The sequence below is a fragment of the Dendroctonus ponderosae genome, unplaced genomic scaffold (genome assembly GCF_020466585.1).
Source record: "Dendroctonus ponderosae isolate FM_Combo_2020 unplaced genomic scaffold, Dpon_F_20191213v2 Dpon_F_20191213_8, whole genome shotgun sequence".
Lineage (NCBI taxonomy): Eukaryota > Metazoa > Arthropoda > Insecta > Coleoptera > Curculionidae > Dendroctonus > Dendroctonus ponderosae.
Genome location: NW_026019016.1, coordinates 10,425,153 through 10,441,777, shown reverse-complemented (window position 1 = coordinate 10,441,777; position 16,625 = coordinate 10,425,153). Strand labels below are relative to the sequence as shown.

Below are 16,625 nucleotides of genomic sequence, written 5' to 3'. Positions count from 1 at the left end.
GGCGGCAGTAATAAAATTATACAATTCTGTTGCAAATAATTTACGTAACGAAAGATAATTATTGTTTGTTGGAGGATCTTCCAAATAATTACGATTTTTGTTTAATTATTGCATTGAAATAACCTTCAACATTACCGTACTTATATTCAACTGGCGGGTACCGTTTCTAATGTTTCTACAACGGTTCGTTAGGCAGGTAACTGGTTTCTGTCTGGGTATCATCATCAGAAACTGGTTTCCTCCACTGTAGGCTGGAAATGCTTCTACCAAGATGTAATCGAGCAATACGAATCGATTATTAGCAAACGAAGGATCGAATAAAGATAACTCGGTATTGCCTAAATGTTTACCACTAAATTCCACAAAAGTACACAACCTTGTCTCATGGAAACAACCTCGCATCATTGATTCCAAAATGTCGGCCTCGATATACATAGTAGGGCAGAGAAAGGTAGACTATCGGCGCCAATCCGTTTGCAAAATAAAATACAGAACAGACCGACTTTTTAAAGCTATAATGAAAAATACATTTGATGGTGGTGATTTTTTAAATTAACCTTCTAAGAAATACACGGAAGAATTCAGAATCACAAATGCAGAGGCGTAGTGCGGGGTGGGCAAGGGGGGCATTGTGCCCCGGGCGCTACTCACAAAGGGGAGCCAAATGGTCGCAAAACAGAAAATTTCTGGGTCGATATTAATTCGAATGAGGATGGGGGGGCGCTAAAAAGGTATTGTGCCCCGGGCGCGAGTTAAGCTTACTACGGCACTGCACAAATGCTCCTGAATGGATAACGTTTTAATTCCAATTTGAAATATCGAGATTTTTAAATTTAGTTTTCATGCCTTTGTAAGAACAAGTTATATTAAAACCAGTGGGCCTTTCAGAGATAAATTAGCTAAAGTATGCTATACACTGGAAACAAAAAATCGCTTTAGAATCTTAATCAGCTTATGTAAATCAAACAATTATATAAAAAGTAATCAAAACAGAATCCATATGCGTCAAAAAAACAAACCTTTATTTATTACATATTTTATATCTCCAATTATATAATCTCCAAGACTCCTCTTCAACGTTTTGCTATTTTATTTTGCTTATAATTATATGCCAAAAGCGCTATCTAGTTTGTTCGCATCAGGGCCATTATGAGCATATCATATTAGCCAATCTAAGAATATTTCGCTCTTAATTAAAAGTCATAATGATTTACTTTGAGATGGTTTGTAAACGAGTTTTTCTTAGTACCACATTTAAATGTTTGTTGCCTCTAGATATTGAGCGAATTCGTTATGAATGTTCAATTATATACTAAGCACTTAAGATTTGCAAAAAATAAGCGTCTATCCAGAAACGTTTTTATCATATCTTATATTACGTATTCTTTAAAATGAATGGCATCTCTCCAAATTAAGCCAACAGTCAACCGGTTACTTCTCTTTTCAAATTCTTATTATTTCAAAAACTCATCAAGCTGCTCTCTGAGATTTTAATACACTTTGGAAGCTATTAGAAGTTCATGCAATAAACTCAATTCAATTCAGCATCAAACAAAGATGCCATTAAACTCGTCTGGTTTCCACATTATTAGCTCAGTTAGGTGCCATTAATCTCAGCACATTCAATGCCATTCGTATCTTGTTTGAAAAAAATCTATACCCAAAAGATTTTAGTTCCAAGAACAGCAAACAGATATGTCTTGAAATCTGATGTATCCAATTCGACGTGGGCGTTTGATAAATTAAAATTAAAGACTTGGGAGGATGTTTTTTATTCGTCTTCAACAAAGCCGAAAAATAAATTAAAACTATAGTTGAGATAGATCCGGTTCATAACTCCACTTCTCCACAGAAATTTTAATATATGGTTTAATAATGTCGTGGTTTAATAAAATATTAAGGAATAATAATTTTACATGTTTTGAAACAGACGAATTAAAAAAAATTGTATAAGTACATTAAATTACATCTACTATAGATGTAAAGGAAATCATCATTATAAAATCAAACAAGAACAAAAATGGAACACAAGTGTTGCCGCAGAGCAAATTCTTAAAAAAACAGTATTATTTTCAAACTTTTAGTTAAAAAGGCAATTCGTTTCAATTTGTATTGTTTATTGCTATGTTATTCAATAAGTTTTCTTGTTGTTTTATTGTAGTTCAATTAGAGGATGCATTTTACTCACAAATTATTCAACAGAACAATTTAAACTTTTACACGCTCAAATTAACGTAGAAAACGTTGTCGCAGGTTAGTCACAAAATACAATATAGACTATTGTCCGCAAAGAACTTATAAAACTTTTACGACTTTCGCAGTAGTTGAAGTAAATAACATTGAATGAAATTATGCTTTTCGATTGGCCTTCTTATATAACTGAAATATCCGTAAACTTTGCAAAAAGCTTTTTTTTAACTTGAAGGAAATATTTTGTATACTTCATTCAATTAGCAAATAGAACATCGATTAGTTAAGGATAACAGCTTTTTGCAAAAACAATCGCCAAATCAATATTAAAATTACATAAATTCAAAACCGAATCCCAATTACGTTTAGTTTTGTCCTGAAGTCATGGACAAGGTTACCATTGTGTTTTGATTGTAAAACGCTACTCGGGCTTGAGGTGGTACCCCAAGAGATCAATTAACTTAAGGTCAAGTACGGTATTCGAAAATATTTATTTAAAACTACTGTACTGTGTAAACATAGGATTTTTTCGTGTGTCACCATAACAGTAAAAGTGGTTCCTTTGTCAAAGCAAAAGTGTATTTTTATTTGTCTGAGAGAATAGGAAAAGTACGTCAACAAAATACAGTGCGTCCTAAAATCGATTCTAATTCGATGCCAAAATCCACAAAAAATACTGTTTTAAATCATAAAAGCTTAGTTAATTACCAAACGGTCACATTGCTCCAATCGGAGGCATTGGACATAGTGGGTAGTCGAAAAAATTATTATAAAAGTTTTTTATAGCGATTCTTATTTTTCTTCTCAAATGCAGTATCAAGTTTAGCATTTTAAAAATTGGTATACAAATTTCCGCTTTGTTATAGGTTTCGCGATTTTCGATAAGACACAATTCCACGTGTACTTGTTTATCACTAATATTCAACTAATAAGCTACATGTTTTTGTGGTCCAATTAGACCAAGAAACCTTAGCACACGACAAGGTCCATAAAAAAGCACCATAAGGATTACAACTTTTCCTCAAGATTTTTAAAGAGTTCACTCGCTCGTTACCGCATTCTTCAGTTCAGCACGTTTTATGACGCCATTGGTACTGGACCACTCCTTGTTTGTTTATATGCGAAAATTGAATCATGGCTATTGACTGAAGAGTGCCAATTATTGAAAGAAAACCGGCAAAATTCTAGTAACTGGTTTGGTCTAGTAATGGGTTAACTTTGGTTTCGTTTCATATTGAAAAACCTCCGCTTAATCAACTGAACATCAGATAGTCATAAGAAATAGTTCCTCATGTGGACATTATTAGAAAGGAAGACAATTTCTTGCGGCATCTGTCGCAGTGGCGCAACATTCATCAATATTTAGTAAGATGTGATAGTGGCAAATTATATTTTGAGTACAAATTTGAAGATTTAAAACATAACTCGGAAAATCAAAACACAATTTTGCGTAATTAAAAAGAGTTTAACGTAAAGGAATGTGAGACGTTGACCTGCATTTCTAATCGAATGTGATGGCCACGAACGATAAATAAATAATTAAACATATTGTTATTGTTGGTTTCTTGTTTAACGGTCTTTATTCATAAGAACTACTAAGAACCAATGCTCATTGTGTAGTGCCATATAACCGTATCAATATGGAAATAATCCGAAAGTGTTATTAAATTCCAACTGTTTATTGCGTATGTTTTGCCTTCACTTCGAGGGTTGTTTATGTTTATTCAGAAATAAAAAAAAATCTAAATAAATCATCCATTGAGGATTGACTTCCGGTTTTTACAAATATCATATTCTTTTTCAGGTTCTCCGATTACTAACGGTAAGCATTCTTCGGCACTTACCTTGAAAGTGGATCAACCAGAATAACGATGAGAATAACAGCCACAATGATACAGGCCAGGTAGATGCTCATAATTTCGAAGAGTTCTGAGCTGGCGACTGCAGATGTTTCATCACTGTTGCTGATCGAAGCGCAGAAATTGGCGCCGCATAAGTCGTAATCGGTGGTTCCAGCATCAGTTCCATGGGGATTGCTAAGTACTGGAAAATAGAAACATGAAGGTAAGATGAGGATTATGAAAATATGTTTGCTTTCTAACTTTAAGAGTGAATGAAAAATGGTATATTGCGGTACAAGAGACGAAAGTCGAAGTTTCGTCACTGCTTGAAGTTGCTTGAAGCGTCATGCACGCAGTGGCGGGCCTTTTTCACTCAATACTGACTTCTATTTTTTTCTACTTTTAAATATTGTATTCATTCAAACAAATGAATTAAATCGCTATTCCGAAACGTTAACTACTGGTAACCCATTATTTAGGCTGAACGCTAATCTTCTTGTTCGAGGGTTAATTTAAAAACGCTTTCGAATTACATCACTCTCGGACACACAAAATTGAAGATGACGTAAAAATGATCTTATAGAATGATGAGACGGTTATAGGATCCAAGCGTAAAATACCAAAATTGATTTAATCGTCGGCATAGTTTTTTAATCAAATATTCATTAACTTTGCTTACATCCCGGTGATGTAATTAATTAGCATTCGAACTATAGTATATTGTTCAGTTTAATGGTTTAGTGGTAAAAAACAGCAATTAGTAGTCAACTACGTAAATTTCTAAACAATTAAGATGGAAGTCGGTTTTTGGATTAATTGATTATCTTCCTTCCTGAATAATTGTGGTAAAACGCAATCCGCTCAGGGCCGAGTAATTTGATATTGCTAAAAATGTGTTTTATCAAAAACTCAAATTATTTTATCTAGTGACTTTTAGTTTCAAGCAATTGTAGGTAAAATTCACATTCAACAAGTCTAAAGATGACTACAAAAAAGTATACTTAAGTCACGACTAAAATTCTTTTGAATTCATTGCGCGAGAATTTCCTAATTGTTTGTGAGAAAGCATTGTCTGAAATTCTGATTTGCTCATTAATACCAAATGAAACGGGCTTGTGGGTTTATCCACAATACAAAACTGATTAATATTGAGAAAGATCCTACATAATTTATATATGGCAACAAACGTGGTTGCTTACCAAGAGAAGAGATCAGATTTCCCCAGAGCTCGGCTGTCTGCCAGGCGAGGAAGAAGAATCCGAAAAATCGGACAATAATCGCATCCACTGCTTGATCGGTCAATTTGGCATAAACTCCAGCTACTTGGGTCAAATACGTGGCCTTTGAAGCCCACATGGGAGCTGCTCCAATACCCACGATGATACCGCATGGAATCAGCGTGTAAAATCTGGAAAAATTTTACAATGAATAAACCTCCTTAAGCTCAATGTAAAGATTATATGGTTGTTGCACAAGCTGCGAGTACAATAACATAATTCCTTGCTATATTTGCACAACATGTTGATGAAGTCTGGATTTCTTCAAACGGACTTACCGAGGATAAAACTGAGATGCGATGTATGGAGCGTAACACAACATGGACAGACAAAGTGTCCATTTCACAGTCAGCCTTTTGATTAGGAAAGATGGGACGAATATACAACTCACAACTAAAGCAGCAAATATGGAACTAAGGGAGAGGGTTCCTAAACCGTCTTTGGCATTAATACTGGACTGAAGATTGGCCGTACCCTGAAATTTATTAATTTCTATTAGTGTTGCTGGAAAAGTTTGCATCTTTGCTTGCAATTTTCTTAATTGTCATTTTTGTAATATTTTTGTTTCATGGCAGATGAAAAATATGCTGCAGACTTTTTAAAAGCAGCTAAACATTTTAATAGTACAGCAAGCAGTGTTTGTACAACATTTCAATGTTTGAAGATTTTGCTTGTATGAATGTTTATTATTTGTCATGACTTTATTCTCACCTGGAAGGCCGTAAACTGTATCATAAATGCGCAACTAATGGCTGTAACGTTCTTGAGAATTCGCCACTTTTCCTTTGTGGACATTTTAAACTTGCCCTGTTGGGAAGCTTCCTCATCGGTAAGCTCCCTTGGTGGCTTGTGTGGATTGCCACCTCCATCACCCTATGAACAGCAAAAAAATATATGTAATTTCAATAAAAAAAATATTTATTTATTTAATCAAGTTATGCGAAAGATAGCACTAAACATGTTTCAACCAAACGCTTACAGAAGATAGACAGACGGATATGCAATCAAGACAATGATTTAAAAACTCTGTTGTACTCGACACGGAGTAGTTATTTTTAAGTGCTGCAGGCTTTATTTGCGCCTTACTTTAAGATATCTGACATTGACTTGAAACCGAGTACAACTTTTATAGTTTCGAATTCGTATGAAAAACAAAACTTGTTGATGCCAGACAAAATGGATGTCGAATGAACCATCAATTTGCAAAACGCATAAAAATCTGCACTTTTCTGGAAAAGTTCAGAAAAACAAATTCTGAAAATTAAGAATCGGTTTAGATATATGATGTCTTTTAGAACGACTAAATACATCATATCTTATATTTAAAAATGATAATTTTAGTTTTATTTAAAAATCACTATACAACTCGTACTTATTTTGAGAGAAGAACACGAGTTATGAATGCCTTAATTACAGCAGAAAGTCAGTGAGTATAAAAGAAGCTCTCTGCTTCTGAAATTAACCATGCCAATTGCGCCTTTTATACATTTCATCCCTCCATAAAATATGTAGGGATGCTTTTTGGATGTGTTCTCAATTATTTTTAACGAATGTACGAATACATTTGAAAGAAGTAGATTCTTTTTTTCATACGCCTCTGAATCAGCTGGAGATGCAAATAATGTTTTGACTTTGGAAAGCGGTACAATACATCTCTTCTAATTTCAAAAACTTTGGCTGAAGGTTTTTGTCTTAGAAAGGCGCAAACCTTGAAAATACTAGGCTTTTCATTAATTCTGTTTAACTGTTAAGATCCATTATTAGTTACTGCATTCAAAGGTGAAGAGATACCTAATTGAATCATAGATAATTATTGTTATTAGATACTCGACAGAAAATTTGCATATGTTGGCATGGACAGACAACACGATTTTTTCGATTCAACAACTGGGTACCCATTATTAATTCTGCATATTCCGCTGTTGTAATAGCTGTTCTGTAATTATGAATTAAATAGATAACTATGGTTATTTTGATTTAGATTTGAAAACTAAAACAAAGTTGGCCCGGCAACATTGCGCCCGTTTGTTTATATTAAAACTTGATTTTCTGTTAATGTTTTCACCTCGTTTGTATACAATTAAAAACACATTTTTAAACTTGCACTCAGAGATTTATACTATTTGTGGATAAATCAATAATGTGCGTTTAGCTAGTGAGTGTGCTGAGAATGTAGAATCGAGCAGGATGATTGGAAAATTGGTAATTCCCAGTTTAGGTCTTGTATGGATTACTTTTGAGTATCACGGAATAAGTGGAATAATTACAATTTAAAAGAGTTCTATGATTTTCACGTTTCATTCGATTTCTAATGATATACATTTAAAAACAAATATGTAACTTCAAGGATGTCTGGTCTATTACTCATTCGTACAGAAAATTTTTCAAATTAACCAGTGTTTTAATCGCTCAAAGCGCGATTTAATTTGGAGCTCCCATAAGCCCACATAATGGTGTTTGTTAAATGAGCGAGTTTGGGACCGGATTAAAAGTCCATTTCTCCTTGAAAAATGGCTGAAATTTTGACCCTTGAACCAGGTTTTTTCCAACGCATCTTTTCAATATTATAATGCTGTTAAGTCCTTGAGTGGAGGAGTGTTGGATCGGCCAAAGCTGCTTTTTTATTGTTAATTATTAATTTTAATATTTAATTAAAATGTGTCCAGTAGAATGTTGGCGCTGACACCAGCCCCGACACATTCTCGAGTTTAATTAATAATAACTATGAAATACATAAATATCAATCAACAATTATCATTGCCCACATAACGTATTTTGTTGGACGCAATATCGCGTCTCTTGATGACATCGGCTTTTCAATCTTGGAAATAAATCTCGATAAAGACCTGATTAGAGGGTCGCAATGCGATTATTAGAAACAGTTCTAATACACTGCCAAGATCGTTAAGTTCTGGGGAGGCTAATGCACAAACTATTTTCTCCCATAATGCTGTCACACGTACTTAGACTATTCAAATATAAATTACATTTTTTCCACTTCTATACCACTGATGTTTCAATCGAGATTAGTTATATTTTTCAATGGCTTTATTATAATTTTATATTTCATATAGTAACTGTTTATCTTTACTTATGATAACTAAAAATAAAAATTTGCTACCAACTGAAAACTAAACTCGTATATTCCAAGCAAATAAAAATTTGCACTCACGAAGAACTCACGCTCGAAGTTAGTTTGGTAAGTGTTAGAGCAAACACATTTGATATTGGCTGCCCGTGCTTAAAAAACGTTGGGATATTTTAACTCTCCGTTTTCTATCCAACTAAAAAGTTCATAAACGTTTTGCTCACTAGAAGGTCCAATTTTTCACTTTTTAAATAACAGCACTTTTTAAATAAATTGATTTTAAATTAATTTTAGTTATAATCGATTTTAAATCATTTTACTTCAATTAAATCTCTAATTTTTGAAACACAATAAGGCCACATATTATTTAATAGAATGTAAATTGAGTTATACCATTATCTCAACTTTAGKACKTCGATAAGAAAGTTTTAATATTCCTGTTTTATGCGCACGGTGAGCTTAGGTAGAGTGAGATGTARYAAATGTTTTATTGTTTCATTTYRTATTAAGCMGACAAAKTTTYATACATTTTTTTTCAMAAAATYRTATTCTYACCTTGAAACCATCATTTTCATATGCACCAGTAACGGAAACCGTGAAGACACCATCGTCGGTCTTTTTACCGGGTGCGCCATTAGTGGTCGCACTGTTTGCGTCGAGCCCCGCGGTCATTTCCGGGCCGCGGTTCTCACCCTCCTCGATCTGAAAGCACAACAAAAAACATATTAAAAATTTACACTTTAACAAACTTGGATTTCGTGAAGCAGCATAATCTCATAAATTGGCATGCCCTGAATGTAAAGCATTCACCCTATAATTGTGACAATCCCAATAATTTGCAGTTTATTTACTCATTTTTACCTGCAAAGTGGTGACTATTCTCAATTGGTAATTCCAACTAACGACTTACTGTAGTTAACGCTAAATGTTTTCAAGAGACGAAATAAATTGATGCAAGTAAGGTTTCGAAGCTTTTTTGCAATATATCACTTCTGTCTAGTTTGTCACTGTTAAATCATTGCGGTTCTGCGAGAGACTGATAGCAATCTTGAATCTTAACAATTTCATCAAAAATTTATTATCATGCATACGTATATTATTTACATTTGTTAAATACAGATCTTTGGAAAACAATGTAAACGTTTCAAGACAAGATTTTGTAATTCATTCTTGAACATTCTCATATACAGAGTGACTGCTTGGATAGCGAATATGTGAGTGTCTAAACGCAGAGATGTAGATTGATTCAGAGCATTTGCATGCATCAACCATCAAAGTTACCTTTTATTATGTTAAGGATGTAGCCACAATTTTGAAACCATCCAATAATTTCTTCAAAGTATATGCGCAAATTTTCCATTCAGTAATTTCCATTGAATCACCCAGCATATAGACATGTGATATCTTATTCTATTTCGAAATACCATTTAATTTCGTGTGCTCGTATGCCGTGCAAATATGGTAGCGAGCTTAGCAAAACCACATGATTATGAGCATTATAAACTCTAAGTCATCAGGAAGAATGAAAATTTGATAAAGATGACTTCTGAATTCTATGTTCATATATGCCGCGTAACTGCATGAAGCTTGTTACCACGTTTATTTTCATTATTATTGAGCAGTTTTTCAATATTTGTCAAGCATGCGGATACATTGATGTTTGCATATCAAACATTATACAGTCATTTTCGAGACCATAAATACGGTTTTTCAGGAATTTTTTGCGGCTACTCTTGAAGTGTTTTTTTAGAGGAGTTGCAAGGGGGTTTTTAGACTCTAAAAAAAACGGAAATGTTATTCTCGCCTCGAACCAAAATATTTACAAGAAAAATTCCTGATTAAGTCAAAGGAATAACGCATAACATATCACATAGCATAGCAATAAATCAGTGTTTTCAATGTTTTAGACATTAAGGTGTTTTATGATTGAAATGGGTCGTTGCGGCTGAAAGACAGTTTTTATGTTTTATGTGAGTTCTTAAACTGAAACTGTATTCTGTTTCTACTTGTTTAATGCAAAATCTCAGCAAACAAACTTATTTATTTTCTCATATTTTCCAAATAAATTCAAAAGTACTTGCAGAGAAACGTCGTCGGTTTTAATTCACCTTGTGTTTAATCATTAATCTATCTTAATGCTGTCAAATGTGTGTGTTTTATAAACAAGAATCAAAACTATGTGAAGTTCATGGATTCAACACAAAACCTTGAAGGTGGAATCGTTAAGCTTATCAGGGCGCCGTTCGCGTCTGTGATATAACGTGTGTAGTAAAATGAAGCAAAACTATTTTTAAAAGTTGGCAAAATGAGGGTTCCGAGTATAGAGAAATTTTAATAAGTATAGCTGTCAAAAAGCTAATTGTATTTATTTTGCACTCGACAATGCAAAATTTTTATTGTCTTCGGTCTAAAACAGAAGTGCAAGGTAAAGATGATGCGTCATTAACTAATTTTGCAATCATCACAACATCTGGGTTGCGCTATCATTTACGTCTAACATCCGTAACCGGCACAATGAAGACATTCAACATTGTTTTAATCAACTTTTCCTTAACTATACAGGTGATTTCAATATCGAAAAACATGATAAAATCGAAAAATGGTCGAACTCTGAAGTACGAATGAAGAGGAAAACCCATCAGCTGCAAACAGATTTATATAACTTTTCATGATTTATGTAATTTATGTCTGGCTTTCTTCGAACTTTACATCGAAATAATCGTAAATGAATCTTTAGAAATCCCTCAGGTGTAATGAAAGATGGTTTTAAAAGTAAAAGAGAAATTATCTTGTCATTTATTTCGCGAAGTTTGGAGCGCAATGGAAAAACATGATGATAATAATAAGCGCTGTAACGGATACTGCATGAACAGTTTATTGAGAAACTGAAGAATTAATTGAGCTTTAAAACTAACATACATTTTTGATCTGACAACAGATTTAAGTAATTTTCACGTTAAACGTTAGAGCTTGACTGTCAAATTGGTTAATACCACATTACTCGCTGGAAAAAGTCAAGAACACTAAAACAATAATTTGAAATAATCCTAGATATTACTCAACAAGAAAAAATAATAATTTCTTTCAAATGCGCATAAATTGTCAACATGTGTGTTTGATTGGTGTTACCGTCTTTTGCTTCTGCAAACGCGCCTTTCTTAACCTTTATGTGAGCAAGTACTTTAAATTTTTTATTTCTTTTTTTAAATTCGCAAGTTTCCTTTCACCTTTTATAGAAAATAATGATTTTGCTAAGCATTTTAGGAAAAAATTGCTAACTCAACTGAAATTAAATTGATGAACTGAATGGATATAGCTTTGACAAATTAAGTTTTAAAATAATTCCAGCGGGTTTTTGGGGTGAGAACTTCAGCAGACACACTGTATATTTTTGAAAGTAAGAAAAATTTCGAACGGTCGTATTTTGATCGTATTTTATTATTTTCTTATTCTGTTTTCAAACAGTTAACAATCACTTATGTAATCTCTCTCTTCTGACTCGAAGTTCCACTGATGATTTCGTTGTGAGTAATTATGGGATTGAATGAGGTTTATTATCCTTATGTTGCATGTTCATTCTAATTGGTTAATTGCATTTATACTGTAATTAGTATATTTTCCTACGGCCAACTATTCGTATTAACTGGAAATCAATATTATTGAATTTGGACTTTGTACTATTGAATTGTTTTAGTGTAATTAAATAGTTCCTGCTGATTTCACAAGATTCTCAGGCAAACTGAGTTTGTCTCTTCCAATAGTTGTTTCTAATGGATAATAATTGTTAAGAACGTCTGTCCGATGTAAAATGTTGCGGTTTTCAACAGTCGTTTCTTCAATTTAATCTTATTTTATCACCTTTTTTATTAAGGCGTTAAAGCAGAGATAAATAATTAAAAAACCATGAAATATTATCACCTGAATAGCGCCATTAGTTGAGAAATTTTTGCAAAAACTGATTCATCATTAAATTACCAGCGACTAAAGCATTCAAGAATGGATTAATTCCTGAGTTAGGGTAATGAAAGTCATTACATTAATCAATTTAACTCATTGACAAATTTATGTCCTGTTGGAAAACTGCATTATACTATGATAATTTTTTTTAAATTAGGCATATTTTTTCCCATACGGTTTAATGAATCTGTTTATACCAAACACTAAATTTCCAATGTTTTATAAATTTGCAAATAAAACGTTGAAAAAAAGCTGTTGGCTGATAACTAATAATAATTATATTTAGTTTGTAATCGCTTCTTGAAAATGAACTTGAAGACATGTCACACGTAAATTCAGATATCGAAAAATGCAGTTCTTTTACTTCGTTAAGTTTTTTAACAACTACTGAGATATTATGCTTGAAATCGATAATATAAACATATTTTTTTACAAAAAAAATGTTTGAAAACAATTTCTGAATTAGCCTGCCAATCAAGAAGCCAATTGATAGAATTTACTAACAAAAAAAGACACTGACAAAAAGTATTCGTTTCCCATATTAGTCTGAATATTCCAACCTGTTGTTATTACTTGAAGTGTCGGAAATATACTATTATGTGTTTCCGTACCACCGGGTACCAAGGTTGGCAATCATGCAAAATGCATGGGAGAAAAAAAATTGTATTAAATTTGGGCGGCCTGATTATGAAAGTAAGTGTTTTTTATGACTAGAATAAAAAAATGTAATAATAAACTATTAAATAAACAAATAATATATTCAAATCATTCTTTTAAAACTAATTCTACGACAATACAACTGCATTAAACGGAATGTTCAAGAATGGATTTGGAGTCTTTTTGCTGCTTCATATATTGTGCTTACAAAATGACCATAATCTAGAAAAAAATCTAGCAGCGTTAATAACCAGCTCAAATATATTCAGCAAGTGTTTTGACACATTAACTCCCATGCATAATTATTATGGGTACGCCAACCGCACGCCTTTGGTATAACAATGTACTAATCATTTCTAAAATGGAATGTAAATGTACCGAAAACTTCATAATTAATTGTCTAGTGAACAGTGAATATAATTACGAGCCAGTTCATTCTCACCTTTTGTTGGCTATTTAGCCGTTTCACTTTTTATCTGCCGATCTTTGTTACTATTATTTATTATATCATGCAAGAAATTTGCTTCCATAATTGACAACAATTAAGCATTAGAAATATTTTTGTTTCCTTCTAACTTAACGCGTGATTTTTAATAATTTATTTATTTTACTACTGTTACAGAATGGACCACAAACTAGCACAACCTTGCCAATAAACCCATGCACTTTTTTCCGGTTGAGTATGCTCAAGCACACAGTCAACAGTAGTGAGATAATTCATTGTTTATAGTTCACAATAAACATGAATAAAAACACTAAAACAAATCATCTAATTGACACGCAATTAGCCGAGTCTTGAATGAGATTTATCATCCAGAAATTGCGATTCTTTGTTAATGTTTTAATTACATTCATTTTGTAATTATTGGATGTTTCCATCGAATTTTAATATGAACTTGGGCCTGCTACGTTTACAATGCTTTGGATTTATTCATGTTGCACTTGGTACGTCTTGTTGACCTGTTTACTTCAGTTGTTTCCATTTGTTTTCCAAGCATTTCATTGAATATTTATAAATTAATCGACCCGGTATTTTTACCGGAATTTTACTTAGACCTTGTGTTGAACTTGAATGCGCTTTGATTTCGGGTTTTTGGTGGCTTCAGACTTTTTTCAATCCGCTTTAAACTTTAAATTTTTTTAGAAATTATTTGTAACCTTTATTAATAAGCCGGGATAGTTTGTTTTATTGCTGATAAGCTTTTCGGTTCATCTTTTTGATGGCAACAAAACTTGTTATTTTTCAGAATAGCAATTTTCTCTATTAACTGTTCTGTTGCTTCGCCGAAACAGATTTTATGATTTATAAAGTGAATTTTCTAAAAGTTAAACTAATTGTTTAACATTAATATATGTCGGTAGTAAATCTGCGTTAAAACCCTAGTTCTAATAATAAATACTGTATAGTTTCAATTGTCTTCGTAGTTTTGGCAGCAGTTCCAGAAATTTAAATTTGATCTAACTGTTTTGTTGGAGCATGAAATTTGCTCCTAATGTTCTAAACACGATCTTAAATGAGCACCCACATGTTCGACGAAATGAAGAAAACCACACAGTTTTACAGTTTGTCTATAACATAAATGCCTGAAACTGGTTTTGCTGGTGTTGAATGAAATTCTTTGGAAAAAAAAATTCGAAGAAATTTTCTATGAGACGCATTATTACAATTAAATGTGTATGCGTATTATTGTCAGTTGAAAATTTAGATTTTCTTATTAAGAGAAAAATAGAAAAAGTGAATAAAAATGTTCAAATGTGTCATTTTAATTAAAGTTCAAAATTATGTATGGTTTTATTTCGAATAGAACTGTATGTAGAACTATATTTCTGGAACTAGTAAGAAACTATAGCTGTAATTTAAAAGGTTAAAAGCAGTTGCAGTATGTTGCAAATGAAACGATATTCATTTTAATATTTAACTTCTTCAGATGACTTGTGAAAGTATGTAAGGTACGAAGTGACTTTGATATTTTTCTTAAAATTAGCCGTCTCAAGTCGTAAAAATAATATAAAAATATTGCAAACATATCTTCTGGGAATCTCGAACAAAAGCTGCTATATCATGCAAAGAAATATGCTAATTAAGATGTTACATGTTTTACAAAGCCCATTGTTGGAATATTTAAAAAACGAAAGTCAACGGCATTCCTTAGCTGAATAAAAACAGCGAAAAAAACATGAAATATTTCTCAGAATTATCTTCTAAGCCGAGGCAAATCTTTAGTGTTATTTGATTTTGTATGAGAAGAGCATGAAATTTAGCAGGGACATTTATAAGGTGTATTTTCGGTTTGCGCATTTTGTATTAAATACTTCTAACTTCTTGAAACATATTTATATGATTCCTTTTTACGTCACAAAGTTATGAATATTTAAGATTTATCATGTTCTAGGAACCACATGTAATTATAAATAATTTTAAGTAAGTATACAATTCCTATAAACGCAGACATTTCAAGACGGTTAGCTTTATTCCTAGAGCAAAATATCTGGAAAACCCAAAAATGTTTGAAAAATTAATTTTGGAAAGATTTGAAAAAATCTAATCTAGATACTAAATGCAATTGCAGCTTTATTGTTACGCATTATTTTAAAATGGGCCGTGTTTCGAATGGTGGATTATTGGATTAGTCTAACTAATGTTAGTCTAATCTAAAAAACTAACTAATGTAAGGCTCGTTGCATTTGTTACGGAATTTTTAAATAATAAATTGGACTCTTAATTATATTTTTGATTGGAACCAACAGACTTTCCACGGGCCTGTAAGGGCATTATTAGATATAAAACTACTGTATTTTTAACCAGAATGTTTTCTACAAATCCCAAGCTTGCTTTTCTGCTTTGGTACGAATTTTATTTTGATCCGGCCATTTTTTCATTATGTACCACATAAATATATGTATGTATATATAAATTATACTTAATTATACGTGTTGATAATATACCGATCGAGATAACCGTATTTTTAACTATATGTCGGGCGACATTAAAATTGAACTATCCAATTTAAGTATGCAATTGTATTAATGCAAAATCCATCATTTTTATGTGATTATATGCCAGCTCATCCTGGTGTTTTGATTAAATGAGAAACCCTCGTTTGGAAAAGCTTTACAATCATTTCTTCGATTGTTAAACCATTGACGAAAAGTGTCTAAATTACTTACCGTGAGCCAAAATCTTATTTCTCAGCTGTAGGTAAGGTAAAAGGTTTTGACCAAAAATCACGTTTATAAATGATTCGTTGATCAATTACAAGCCAAATTAAATCACAACTTAACAGCTAAAAAATCCAACGACATGCTCTTGTTAGTAAATAGCATCCAACCAATCTCATGCTACAAAGACACGTTAAGTATATTGAAATATAATAGCTTAATTAACAAAACTTTAATAGGTAAAAATTACTATCTTTACGTAAAATCATTGCTGCATGAGCCGGAAACAGTGAAGGTTACCACATTTGCATTTTGTGTCCATCGACAAAATCGTATGCCATAAAACTTTAGTGGAAGTAATGTTCAATTTAATACATTAATTTCGCAATATACAACAAACTGATGTCAGCAAGAGGATAATGCATGTACGAGCCGATTTCATTCCAGGTGCAAATA

At 32.4% G+C, this 16,625-nt stretch overlaps 1 protein-coding gene across 6 annotated transcripts in view; it reads right to left on the bottom strand.

The window, feature by feature from the left end:
- LOC109547004 (UNC93-like protein) overlaps positions 1-16,625 on the bottom strand; it is a 124,499-nt gene that overhangs the window by 10,585 nt on the left and 97,289 nt on the right. For 4 of the 6 annotated variants that reach the window (XM_048669211.1, XM_048669212.1, XM_048669209.1 and 1 more), the window contains 5 exons: positions 8,952-9,098; positions 6,020-6,181; positions 5,587-5,783; positions 5,231-5,439; positions 4,035-4,233 (listed from right to left, as the gene is read on the bottom strand). In XM_048669211.1, coding sequence (XP_048525168.1) covers positions 4,035-4,233; positions 5,231-5,439; positions 5,587-5,783; positions 6,020-6,181; positions 8,952-9,098 — 914 coding nt within the window. Of the gene's footprint in view, positions 1-4,034; positions 4,234-5,230; positions 5,440-5,586; positions 5,784-6,019; positions 6,182-8,951; positions 9,099-9,257; positions 9,451-16,625 lie in introns of those variants that run through there. The other 2 variants (XM_019918217.2, XM_048669213.1) reach the window with 2 other exon arrangements.